The sequence below is a fragment of the Pagrus pagrus genome (genome assembly GCF_965226575.1).
Source record: "Pagrus pagrus genome assembly, chromosome: 4".
NCBI lineage: Eukaryota > Metazoa > Chordata > Actinopteri > Spariformes > Sparidae > Pagrus > Pagrus pagrus.
The window spans coordinates 21,035,780-21,050,098 of record NC_140188.1 but is presented as its reverse complement, the minus strand read 5'-3'; the positions used below and the strand labels follow the sequence as shown (position 1 = coordinate 21,050,098).

Here is a 14,319-nt window from a genome sequence, read left to right as displayed (position 1 = left end):
CCCATTCATTCACTGCATTGACGTTTCAGAAAATCCTCATATAAAGGGTTTTAAGCCTTGAATCATGCAAACCGACTTTGAAATGAAATGTGACCATTAAATGTTTGATTCACAGAAAAAAATAAGGCAAAAATGAAAAAAGGCAAAGCTACAACACTGTGCACATACTCATTCAAAGACTGAAGGACTACTAATCCCATTAACCACTGCAAATGATTCCTTTTCAAGTGACTCTCAACTTGCAAACACAACCGACTTGACCTGACAACTCCAAAAAGATCCCATCGTGGTAGCAGAAACTTGCCAGCCGACATGACTTTTGTGGGTGTGGTAGACATCACCAATCAAAGACATCGCTGTTACACTTTAGTATTATGGGTAGTGTAGTATTTATCCATAACATCACAAATAAAACAGGTTTTCCTTAAAGGAGCTTGGTGGAACTTCTGTGTTGTGACTCTGGATTTCTGAACTACTACTAACTTAAGCTACTGCTGCTCAACGTTAGCATATCGGAGAGGCAGTGAGACGAGGCACTCTAAGAACATGCATAAAGTCACATCCTTTAAACTGCTGCTGAAAATACATCTGTGATTAACACGTGTAAATTGCTACAGGTTATTAAATGGAGCCCCTTCAAAACAAGGTTGATATCATGCAGAGCAAAATGGGATTTTCATCTTCAGGACCTCACTGTCAACTCTACAATAATGTTACCTTCATCTCCAACCTTAGTAATCACATTGCTTTCTCGTCATGAAGTGAATTCACCCTTCACATTTAGCTTTGCGAGTGCTTTTCAGCATTTTTGATCATTCGATAATCCTGTCGCCAGTGAGGTTACCAAGTCAGGGTTACACCCAGCTTTTCCGAAACCTCGCTGTTCCGAAAACAGACTTCCATTCATCATAATGGCGTGGTCTCCCATTTTTTTCTAAAGACCCTGCTATTCCGAAAAGGCTACTTAGAGTGCCTTACTTACCACCACTTACCACTACTTACTTGGAGTGTAGGGAGGGTAGTTGAGGTTGTTGTCAGCACAGCCGTCCTTTGAACCCTTCTTGAAATTAGCCACCTCATTCATGTCCTGCAAGTGTTCAAGAGAACATCGTTGTGAATCCATGATTAACCCGCTGAAGTGCTAAAAGATTTATTCACATCCAACACTTCTTTTTTCCCCCCATAGATAAACAAGGTGTTTGAAGTAAATTGTGAAATTGTGTGTACCGCAGCAAACAGCCCGAGTAATGACTGAGCCGAATCCAAATTTTCAGCTGAGGAATCATTAACGGTGTAATATGAATTTAAGCCTGTGTTTTGTGTCAGCCTGTGTTTGGTGCTCTTTATTGGCCTCGGTGTTCAACCCACAGAGAAGTAATTGCCACCGAAAATTACAAAAAAATTTAAACCCCCTGGCCCCGCTCGCGTGTAATTGCCTGCGGAATGGCGCCAGTTTCAGGATTTTCGGTTAGCGCGCGGCTAATCAGCGAACGCACACCTTCATTTTACGTGTCTGATAACTGACTTACAATCCAGAGGGCGTCGTGTTTGATCTCCCTGGAGAAGCGCTCGTACTCATCAACCCACCAGTCGATGCAGCCCTGGCTGGTGTAGTCTGGGAATACAGTCTCTCCTGGCCACACCTGAGAGGGGGAGAATGTGTCATTTGATGTGTTTACAAGCACTTTTGAATAGCTTTAGAAATAGGTTGCCGTCACCGCTTGTTTTTATCCCTTTTATTTCCCGGCTATATTTCTGTCTATAACTTGGCAGGAATCTATCGACACATTAACGTGCATGTAAACAACATATGGGGCATGATCGGCTGAGACGGCGTAGGTGTAGCGAGAGGGAGAAAAAAAAAAAAAAACTAGGCCTACGGAAATGTCAGAGAAACAGCTTAGAGACTTGGAAATGACAAAGGAAGGAGAACAGAGGAGAAGATGAAGTGAGGGAGGGGGCGGGATTGATGAGAGAGAGATGGCGAAGGAGAGAGAGGATAGAGAGACAGACAAGTTGAGGAAGGGAACAGAGGAGAGGAGAAATCGATAATGCAATAGAAATCTCTAGACGTGACTGTGTGTTAGAAGTCGTCCTTAATGACGTGTATTGAGAAAAATGATTAATCCACAGAGAAAGGAGATTTTTCTGTGTGTGTGTGTGCATTTCTGTGTGTGAACCCTTCTGTAGAGCACAGTAGATATTAAATCTCAAGGTTGCTCCACGCTAGCTATCTTTTACCTTCTTTTACTTCCACTGCCAATAACTTTACAGCCCCAGTTTGTAGCAAAGACATGAATCACGCTCGCGGACGCTCACGTGCCCACGCGCACACACGCGGATATGGATTTATAGGCAGATGTTTTTGGCAGGTGGTCAGAACTCCAAGGTCAGAGCTTATTGATAGTCGCTCGCAGTTGCCATCTTTGGCTTTACAGTCATTTATTCCTTCCTTTTTAGATTTTGTCTCTCCGACGGCTCCCGCTGCTAAGCGCTTACCAATACCGACGCGCCGGTAAACACTCGCAACAAATCTGCTGGCATTTGTAGCTGCATATCTCACTCTATCTTTATGTCTGTTTGTCTGTTTTTATGTTCTCCTGTCTGTCAGACTGCCTATCTCTGTCATTACCTGTCTGTCTATCTGTTCCTCTACCTGTCTCTATCCGTCCCTCTGCCTGCCTGTGCCTCAAAGTGCCTTTCTACCCTCCGTCTTGTCTGTCCCTTTTTTTAAGTGATAATCTATCTTTTTGTCTCTTGTCTCTCACCGAGGCCGACTTCCTCTGTAGGCTACCCCCTTGTCACTCTGCCGCTCAGAAAGACAGCCAGTCTGTCTCCCTGTACATTACTCTCTAATCTATTATTTGTGTACGTCTGTCTGCCTGCACCTGCCTTTCTGTCTTCCCATGTTTCTGTCTGTCATTCCTACCTTTAAACCCACATAGACTCCCTTCTCTCCCCACTGCTTTGTTTACCCCTCCGCCTCTGTACTCCGAACAAAAACGTTCATCCGTATGAGTGAGGTCTTGCTATGATTTCGCCCGCACTCTGAAACATATGGGCCACCAGGAAAAGCTTTTATCCCTATCTTTGCAAGCAATTAGCTGTCTTAAAAGCAAAATAAATACCAGCCCCTCGCTGTATCTCCTTTATCACTGAAACAGCTACTGCAAAGGTCGTTCTGCATGGACCCCGCTGTTTTCATAACCAGGACACATACATTCATATGGAAATAAACCAGAATCAATTATAATCACACACATGCGTGCGCAGACATAAAGCACAAACAACCGAGAATAGCTTCTCATTTAGAGAAATGGATACACACAGATGAACACGCAGACTGACTTTCTCGCCGTCTCTTACACACACACGCACGCACACACACACACACACACACACACACACACACACACACACACACACACATATGCATTTGCACACTTAATCTGCGATGCGGTGATGCAGAACATTTTAAGATTAAACACTAATGCGGAATCAATGCATATGTTTGACCTGTTATAAACATCATGAAAAAGCGATTAGCCGAGGGACTGGGCCTAATCGTGTGCATAATCAAAAGCAAACCTATAAAAGCGAGGGAGCGACAGACTTTTACCCCCCAACCCCCAGCCCTCTCAGCAGGGGGGGAGCTTTTTAAACACATGCTCTGTGGGGAAAAGGATCAAAAAATAACATACCGGAGGCTTGAACTTCCATTAGGGAATATTATGGATTGATGGAGACTGCGGAGAAGCAGTCATACATACACTAGCACGCTCACAGCAAATGCATATATTTATGCTTGTGTAGCTTGATATATTGCATAATGCAAATGCTCATTCACACGACGGCAAAGCGTGCTGTTGAACTTCATCGCGGTTAAATTTCTGAGTTGTGGAATCCACAGCGTCCTTTATACGCTCAGCAAATACCACACCCACATTATAATGTTCTTAAATTCATGCCGATCTAAAGCTTGAACTTTGACCTTGAACCTATTAAAACACTTACAGGCCTGTACAACTTGTATAAAGTGGAATGTAGGCGTCGGTTACGTTTTTATTGTATATAGTCTGGACTGTCTGCATAACTAACACAGAGGCCCTGTTTTTTTCTCTCACCTCAACTAACATTACCATTACCACTAACAAAGATTGACAATAATGTAATTTCCATACCATGGTAATTTCCATACCAGGGGTGCTGAAGCACCCCTAAAAAGGGGCTCAGCACCCCTAAAACTTGGAGAAAGAAATGTTTTTATTCTAAAATTTTTGTTCGTCTTTGACGAGGTTAAATAATGTCCAAAACATACTCCGTAGTTTGTGGTTTAAAATGTATATGTTAACGTTTGTTCTGTTAAATTTGACGGAGATTTTACCCTCATTTGCATATGTAACGACCTGCTGCAGGAGACAGAGAGAGCTCTGACAGCCTGTGTGTACTGACTGTGTCCCTCGCTGACCCTATAGGGAATAAATGTGCAGATCCTGATTCCTGGTCTAAGGTGGTGTTCTTCAGTTTATAAGCCACCACATTAAAGCTGCTACACTGACTTGCATTAAAAGTTGCTAGCAGCTAGCTAGGAAAACTCGACAAAGCCGTCTGAAGCCCCCTCAGACCTGCTGTCCACACTCCTAGGCAAAACTCTAGTCTTGTAAGAATGAGACTCATTTTGTAAGTCTCAATCTGTCAACATTATTTCAAAAATCTCACCAGTAGTCACCATTTAAAGGGTCATTTTTAAAAATGTTCTTCCGGGGGGGCATGCCCCCAGACCCCCCTAGTGTTAGTAGGTTACCAACTCAGAGCTCAACTCTCCTGCCTACAATATATTTGTGTATGATTGTCAGTGCCAAGGGAAAGCGAGAAAGATGGAGAAGGAGAAAGGGAGAGCATGCAGGAAGAAACAGGTGAGAAAACAACAACAATAAATTGACATAAAGTGAATAGTGGCAAGCAAAACAGTAACTACTCATACTCCTATACTAACTTATTGGCATTAAGTAGCCTATTTTACATAGAGATCTTTCTTGTTTTTGTGTGAAAAAAGGGTGGGTGGTGGCAGTGGGGCTCATTGGGTGCTCAGCACCCCTAAAGCTCTGACCCTAGAATCGCCCCTGTTCCATACACAGAATAGTTGTGTCAGTGAATGTATTGGGCTGATTTAGTGGAATTGTGTGCTAACAAGTTGTTTTTACATAATATTCTTGGCCTGAATTATCCTGGAGCAAGTCTTGGCACGAGCTGGCTAAAGACTCCAGTTTGGGTGTAGCTGACTGACTATGTGTTGTGAAGCACAGTATTCATTATCCATATGCTGTTGTGTGTAAAATTCCCAACAGTTTTCGCAGTGTACGATGCCAGACTTGGTGCACCTGGCAACAATCATGCCACACTAAGTTTATTTAAATCATGTCTGTTGCCAGTTGTAATCTCTCAAACTTTGGCTCACACATTTTCTTAACAGCATGCAGACGTATAATAATATATACTGACTTACACCTCCTGCTACACTTCACATCTATTTTTTAACCTGCAACATTAAAGGTGCAATGTGTAAGAATTTGAGTTGAAAACATAAATCTATCAATAGAATGTATATAGATTAAGAAATGACAGTCTTATAACGTATATGTACTGTGTTTATGAAGTTAGCATGCTAACCACCGTGACAAGCCATTTACAATGCAGCTCACCTCTCCTAGCAGAGGAGTTTTTCCATCTGACAAAGTCACCCAGGCGTTCTTCCCATTCCCGCGGTCATAGGATTCGTATGGAGCGTTCCCTACCCTCTTGCTGGTAGCTACTGCAGGATCCTGGGGACAAAGGAGTAGTCATAAGAATATTAATCAACTTCAGGTGCTAACCCTAACCCTTTTTTTGGGTAGCACAGCGATGTTTAAAGGCTAGATTTTGCGTTAAACAGTCGAATGCAATGACTGCTTCATTCACAACCAAAACCTTCTTACCAGGATCAGGATGTATTTCTGTCCCTTCTCATGAAGGTAGTTGGCAAACTCAGGCAGGTCAGTGAACTTGACTTTGTCGTAAGTGAAATCTTTCTTATCCTCCATGTAGTCAATGTCAGTGTACTGAACGTCCTGTATTGAAAAAGGTAGAAGAAAAGCTTATTATAAAGGCACCTCAGGAAAAACAAAACAAAACACCAAAAAGAAAAAAAAAATCAATACAAAAAAAAATCTGTTTGCTAGTTGTGCTTCAAGATAATCTTTTGGAAAACAATATGTTATATGAATAACTGGGTTAGTTTACTTCAAACGGATTAGGTGTCATTACATATTCAAAGCTTAATTGGAAATGCTAAAATGCTGGCATGGCCTCCATGTATTAAAACCATACTTGCATCTTGCATTAATGTTATAAATTTAAAAACCAACTCCTAATACCTCTTAAATGTACCCACTCATGCTTCCACCTCTGTGCATAACTTGAACGCATCTACTCAAAATTCAGTATCTTCATCATGCATCCTCCTAACACAGTGTATTCTCATCTCAGCATGGCTATTTAATAAACCGTTAAGCATATGCACTGTGAGCCTCGCTGTGAGGAAAAACCTGCTAACTGCTAGCTTGTCTGTTGGTCTGCCTTTGCTGGACATTTGGAGACCTGATGTGAGTGCAAACAACTTGGCTAATGTGCTGCTAAACCTTGGGAGGACAATGGGAATTTTAACACATTCTCCTGTTTTATTTTTTTAGCCGGGTGCGACTTTATGTTTGCTCTTCTGTCTGTCTGTTGTCTGCCAAAATCTACTTCATGTCGATAGAGCAGATGGTTTGGAAGGCTCTGCCAGATCCTTCCTCTAATGGTAATCAGCTCCAGACATATTAGGGAGAATGTGATAATGCCCTCTGTGGTCTATCTAATGGTTATCAAATATGTCCCTGAGTACAGCAGGAGAGGAAGCAGCTGCATCCTAATGTCTTTTGGATATGAAAGAAGGATTGGAGATGATCAGAGTGATGATCTTTAAATAAGGCAAGTTCAAACCGTGTCCTTGATTGGTGCAGCCATTGCTGAGTTGTGATACAGTTGAAGTGTTTTATGTGGACATGTAAATAATGAGATTAGGAGTTTTCCCTTTGTAATTAAGGAGAAGAAAGTACATCAAACATCAGCGCCTTTGTGTGGAAAGGACTTTTTATAGTTACTAGTCGCCGGCCCGGGAGAAGATAAGCAGCGAGGCTCATTCCCAAGAAAATGTCAACCAGAACTGGTATTTATCAAGTGTCTCAGAAGGGACGAGGTGTTGGAGTAGTTTTAACATTCAGATCAGGATGAACGAGATAATGAAAGGAACGCGGTCGATTGATCTTTGATCAGCGCTAACATTCAGTGATGCTTGAAAAATAGTTGTCCCGGGATTGAACCTATGGAGCCCAGCAGACTCTCCATTATTTGACAGAAAGCTGGATTACCCCGTCTAAGCTAAAGGCCATCGCTATCACTCTGACTGTCCGTCCGACTCCTGCTTCAACCTCCATATCACGTCTTCGCAGATAGTGTAGTGGTTAAGGCTCCTGCCTCTGGACCCACACAGAAGTGCATGAGTGGTTTGAATTTAACAAGGGGTGCGCAGGGTGAGGCATCGATTTCCTTCACTTCCTGTCTCCCCCAAAAAAGCGATGCACCTGTGGTAGCAGCACATGCATACATCGTCATAACATGATTTCAGAGAGTTGGTGTTTAAAGTGCAAATTTTGTCTCGAGAAAACCCTGCGACCTCCTTCAAATGTCTCTCACGTTGATATCTGAGGTCAAATTCAAAGACCTACTTCTGTTTTATCCCTAATTTGCATGTCTTGCTCTGAGGTACACTTCGTAAGAAAGTGGATTTTTGAGTCTCATTCCCAACATGTCAAATACTGATGCTTGTGATTGTGGATGCTGTCGGTCGCCATGCCAAGTGAACGCCAATGACTGAAAAGGCAGACCAATATCAAGAACACCACGTCGCATGTTTTCATTTCCCAGACTATTGATTGATAATGATCTCAAGCCTTAGTCTCTCAGTAAGAGATTGCTGCCATTTCTCTTGGTCACAGAGATCGGTACCTTACATCTAGTCCGATATGTGTTTATTGTGCGTTTTTATTGTGATAATAAATGCAGTGCAAAGAAAAAATGTGACCATGATTTTTCTGCATGAGATTAACAACTTAGAGTTGTGAAAGCGCTGAACACGTGAGGACATCCATGCATCTGAAATCCATGATATAACATAGATGGTGATATAATATACGTTAAATTTGTAAAATCATTTATTTTACATTTTATCGTAAGTATATGAACACAAATCCAGAGCCAGGAGTGGCCTTCATTGTAATTTTAGATCGGCTTTAAGTCTAACAGACTGTGAGGCATGCTGTATATAGGCCTCCTGAAAAGAATAGACAGAAAAAGGAAAGACAGGATCTTACGTATGGCATGTTTGTGGCACGGTTCCTCTCCACCGTTTTCTTGACCTCATCCAGGCTGCCGTAGTTCCACCGAGAAAGCTGGAAACCCAGCGACCAGTAGGGAGGAATGACAGGCCTGCCAATGAGCTGGACAACACAATTGGACATATTGTTAATAGAATTACTCTGCCAAGGCAACTCACAAACCACTTCTGCACAACGGACTTGCCCAGAGAAAACATTCCCCGGATATTGCTTTTATACAGTTTTTGTGCCTCACCTCCAGGAACTCCTGCACCACTTGTTCTGGAGTGTCTCCAAAGAGAATGTAGAAGTCAAGGACTCCTCCAATTGTTCTGTAGGTCACAGCAGGAGCGGGCTGCAAAACCACCTCTGAAAAATAAATAAAGACACCAGAGATGGAAATACTGCAAACTTAATAGAAATCATAACCCTATAAACCAACAATTCCTCTATATTGAGGGCTTTTCTCATCTTTTTGGTTTTTTTTTTACTGTTGTGAGGACTCTTGGTTCAACAAAGATCATCTACATATCAGTAAAGACAATCTATGAGTGGCGAAAAAAGAAAGCTTTTATATGAGGAGACTATCGACATGAACAAAAGGAACATGTCAGCAGGCACTCCCTTTGCTTTCAGTCATCTCCTTCATAGAATAAAACAGCTATGCAATATTCTCTTTGATTTGTCAGCACAATTTTTTGATTGAGGCAACAGTACATCCATTTGTGTTAGGAGGATGAAGCATAACTGATGGTTCATGTGCCCTTGAACCTTTTTGATATCTTTTTTCCTACAGTTTTGGATGCATGTGTATTATACCGCCTTTGGATGTGTCTTTGCTCCTGTACTTTCATCACTTTCTGCACATTCATGCGCCCATGTGCCTCTATGACCCAGCATGTGTCCTTGCGTGCGTGTGTTTTATCCTTACCCATAGCGTTGCTGTTCATGAGAAAGACCCCGAACGACTTTCCGCTCCCATCTTCCAGACAGAGGAAGAAGGGGTAATGTCCGTAGAGGTTGTGGGTTCCCTGCAAGGAGGAAAGACACGGGAGACATCAGAGATGAATGGACACATATAGGGAAGAGGTGTAAGGGGGTAGGAGGGATGTGGGAGACTTATTGAAGCTATGGGGTTGACTCCACTGACTAATCAGCTTACGAAGCATTCAATTATAAGCCCTTTGGGAAAGAGAATACACATGTTGGGAGTACATGTAAACATGCTGCTTATACACACGCACAAACACACCCTAAGCTGGACATGTCAAGTGTAAGCCTTTGAGCACACAATATGTTTTGCGTACATCAGTAACCAAACAAAAAAAAAACATGACGTTATAGGGATTGACATAGATGCAGAGACGCTGTATACATGTGCACGAGTGTTTCTTAAACCAAATGCTGCGTGTGCTTGTATTCCTTACCCCGTTAGGGAAAGCATCTCTGGTGAAGATGGGCCAGGTTCTCCAGTTTGTGTCAAGGCGATAATTCTGATGCACATGCTCTCCCAGGCCATAGATATTTTTCGATGGGAGCTTAGCAGACAGCTGTAGGTACTGGTCCGCAAACACCAGTGGAGCCATTGTAGTGTCGAACCTGAATGCATTGTAAGAAGAAGAAGCAGAAGAAGAGACAAAAAAGAAAAACAACAGGTCATCCACTGGAATGTGAGAACAGACTGATGTGAGAAAGAGCAAAGGGATGTGGGAAAAAAAGAGGGGGAGCAGGTGAGAGAGAAAATGTGAGAGACAAAGAAGTAAGAGGGAAAGTGTGAGTGAGATGCGGCGTGATCAGGGAGTGGGAGTGGGAACGAGACAAGGACGTGTGGAGGAGTTGAGTTGCAGAGAGCAAAAAACAGGGAGAAGACAGACCAACCCATCAAGCGCTAATGAGCCCTCTGGGTAGCATTTCTCTTGCCTTCAAAACAAGACATACACTGGTAGTTGAAATACCAAGCCTGCTCTATCTGTATACGGCTGCCAAAACAAAGCTACAGTATAGAGACGACATACAAGTAAAGGCTGTAAATGCAGTAATTGATAATGAATATCTTTTGTCAAGAGGGGAGAGCGCCCACACACAGCCGGGCAGGTCAAAGAACAGAATGGCTATGAATACTCCACGCGTAAACACACACAGACACACTCTTTATCTATCAAATAAGGTTTCGATAGAGGAACTTACACCTATAAAAACACCTAATGATGGCCTGGTGCAATTTTTATGGCATGCAAGGTGAATATATAAACCTTGTTATGACTCGACTTTATAGTGGTCGATTGTTGCTTGTGTGATCATAAGATAGTTATTAAAAAAAAGTGAATGCGTTATTGCTCTTGATAACAGCTGCCATAGCTGGAACTGTGTGAACCTGCAAAATACCCAACTTGAGACGGGCAGATTATCATACCACGTGATTTTACAACAAATGTTCTTCTTTAAGATTTGGTTTCTGTTGTTTTCTTCACTGTCTGACTCATACTGCTTCTTGTAAAAGAGTCCAAACAAGGAAAGGCCATTTTAAACCACTTAAAACTTCACTTGTGAGCATAACCATACAATGAAGCTATCAAACAAAAAGCATAGTGTCCAAAATTTTGAGAAAACATATGCATTTAGCTGTTATTTCATTTTATCTATTAAACCTGTTGAGTTAAGACACTTGTAACATACTTGGAGTCGACCTTCATACTTCATTTAAAGATGCAATATGTAAGAATTTTAGTTGAAAAAAGTAAAAATAAATAAATAAATAATAATAATAATGTGTTGCAATATATCTCTGGAGGTTAGCATAACCAGCTAGCCTCGGGTAATCCTGTTCCAAAACTCCTGTGGTCGCGGTGTAAATACCAACGCTTCCCTCGTGCTCTGAACTCCCATTCTGTATTGCTAGCTTCAGAATGGCTATGATAACTCCACGTGCACACACACGCAGACACACTCTTTATCTTTCAAATGAACTTTTTTATATCTCAGGAAATTACACCTATAAAAACACCTAATGGTAGCCTGGTGCAATTTTAATGGCACGCAAGGTGAATATATAAACCTTGTTATTACTCGACTTTATAGTGGTCGATTGCTGCTTGTATGGTCATCAAATCGTTTTTTAAAAAAACTGAATGCGTTATTGCTCTTGATAACAACTGCCATAGCTGGAACCTGACTTCAGACGGGCAGATTATCGTACCACGTGATTTTACAACAAATGTTCTTCCAAACAAGGAAAGGCCATTTTAAACCACTTAAAACTTCACTTGTGAGCATAACCATACAATGAAGCTATCAAACAAAAAGCATAGTGTTTTTTGAGAAATCATATGCATTTAGCTGGTATTTTATTTTATCTATTGACCTGTTAAATTAAAGCACTTGAAACATACAAGGTACAATATGTAAGAATTTTAGTTGAAAACAGTAAAAAATAGTTATAATAATGTGTTGCAATATATCTCTGGAAGTTAGCATGCTAACCAGCTAGCCTCGGGTCATCCTGTTCCAAAACTTCTGCGGTCGCGGTGTGAATACCAACACTCCCCTGGTGCTCTGTACTCCCATTCTGTATTGCTAGCTTCACGGCTAACTAAGCTAACTAGCTGATGGCAGCTACAGTAAGCAGCAGTTAGCCATCACATTGGTGATATGTTGTCTCCTCTATGTTTTGAATATGAATCTGACAGGGGGCCCATCTTCCATATTGCATCTTTAATACATGAGACCTACTCATAAAATAAATGCTGGTATTCTAGTACATAACCCTTAAAATGTTCACATTTAATTAGGTGATGTGGATGTCAATATGGGTTTTTGTATTACTGCGACTGTTGCACTGACCTCAAAATCTAAGTTATCGGCTGTCCCTTTCTCAAAAGTTATATTTCAGTATAATTAGTATAGTATAATTCAGAGAGGAAGAATATCACCTTTGGAATTAATAACTAATTAATAATTAAGTATAAACTTTACAAAAAGAAAAAAGGGCTCTTGAAAACCCAAAGTCTGACCTATTAAATGAATACACACCACACTGAGTGATAATGGTGATTCACATAACAAGCAGCCTCATAAAGACATTTACGAGAGCAAATGAAAGTTGGAGCAATATGATTACTAAATAGCTGCTAATCCCCAGAGCAATCACACTGCTTGTGGTCCAAGGTCGTGCTCAGTGTTGAGAAAGACAACAATACCGATCGACCGACAACGAGCAATGTAAGTGAGTGAGACGAGCCAAAGGTTGACATGTGATATAAGGACATTTCACAATGAAAAGATAATTCTTTCACTGAACACAAAGAACTAGAATACATGGAAGGAAAGCATTGTTCATGTTAAATGTTTGTTCATACATGGACTGTTTTTGAATCTCTGCAATTCAAGAGAAGCTTTTGCTTTCCCCTTCCCATAAAAGAAACATGTAAGTCACCTAGATTCAAGATACTATTTTATCTTGCTGTGGAATTTGCCATACGCCTTAAATCAGCTGATTCACAACAGAAATGGTGTGTAAAGTGCCATCATAAAGTGCTATACTCTATAAAGCATTAACGCTAATAACGGCTTAATGCCTTTCTGTGTTTAAAAGGAGGTGGGTGAGCTGTGTGGGCACACCGTTCTGAGAGGTAATCAATCACCGCAATGTCACCCAGGGCTCACCAAGTGGCTTGGATTGACATGAACATAATTACATGTTGCCATAGTAAGTAAACATGGGGCGGTTTTACATGTCATCATGTGGGAATAATGCATGGTAAAGAGATTATGTGGTTGACCGCGGAGGCTTTCTGGCACAATTTCATCAATTGAGATGCAAAGAAACAATGTTAATCCATTGACAAGTGTCAATTCTCAATTCTATAGGGTGACTGTGAATAACAACTGTAGGAGAGATGCAAGAGGTGTGATACCAAATCAAGTATGCAGCAGCTCAGTCTGTTTGATAATATTTTCTGGCACTGTGGCACTTACTGTCTTTTGCCTCTAGAATTACATCCAAGCAATCTACTGTGAAGATAGCTCGCAGTATCATCGTAATAATATTCACCATAACAATCTCCTGCAACAAGAAATGTTTCAGCCAAGAAATGCCTCCTCCCTATCGACAGGTGCAGCCATACCGTGTCCTAATTTTAACCCTCCTAAACCTAGCCCCAACCCTGTCCTAACCCTAACCATCCTAATCCCAACTCTGTCCTAATGCTAACCCTCGATGTTCCCTACCTAAACAATATATTGCATGTACTTTAACACAATATATATTAAACATACAGTACATGCCTGAATGATATTTTGTAGGGTATACACAACATGTGCTGTCTATTGACTATTGTAATTCCATCAATGTCCACATAGCAAACAATGTCATGCTGTAGTTCTCAATATCCAACACAAACAAATGCACAATGAACACAGAGACACATCGCGAGCACTCACACGACTTTTTTGGTCTCCTTCCTGATCACAGTGAGGCCAAAGGGTTTGTGTGTTATCTCCAGTGTGTCACCGATGTTGCTGGATGGGTCAGTGTTGAGGCTTTTGACGTGCTCATGGGGAACCTCGAACCTCGGGTTGTGGGCGTCATAGATCTGAGGAGAGGAAACAGCAGGCAGAGTGAGCGCGGCTTCATATCTCACGGTCATGTTCGTACTTTGTTGTGCACAACGTTGTTTTTGTCCTCTTTTGTTCCGTACAGCTTTCGTATTAAACAGGCTTTGATAAAAAGTGCTTTTGAAATTAATTTGACTGGACTAGATTTATCTCACTATTTCCTCTGTTGCTGTCAAAGATTTATGTGTGTGTGTGTGTGTGTGTGTGTGTGTGTGTGTGTGTGCAAGCAAAACGAGGTGTTTAACAGAGAGAG

At 41.5% G+C, this 14,319-nt stretch overlaps 1 protein-coding gene across 1 annotated transcript in view; it reads right to left on the bottom strand.

The window, feature by feature from the left end:
- si (sucrase-isomaltase) overlaps positions 1-14,319 on the bottom strand; it is a 77,175-nt gene that overhangs the window by 57,774 nt on the left and 5,082 nt on the right. The window contains exons 5-13 of the mRNA XM_084351353.1: positions 13,893-14,044; positions 9,881-10,052; positions 9,385-9,484; positions 8,710-8,822; positions 8,451-8,576; positions 5,976-6,107; positions 5,703-5,822; positions 1,530-1,643; positions 1,003-1,087 (exon numbers count right to left, since the gene is read on the bottom strand). Coding sequence (XP_084207479.1) covers positions 1,003-1,087; positions 1,530-1,643; positions 5,703-5,822; positions 5,976-6,107; positions 8,451-8,576; positions 8,710-8,822; positions 9,385-9,484; positions 9,881-10,052; positions 13,893-14,044 — 1,114 coding nt within the window. The remainder of the gene's footprint in view (positions 1-1,002; positions 1,088-1,529; positions 1,644-5,702; positions 5,823-5,975; positions 6,108-8,450; positions 8,577-8,709; positions 8,823-9,384; positions 9,485-9,880; positions 10,053-13,892; positions 14,045-14,319) is intronic.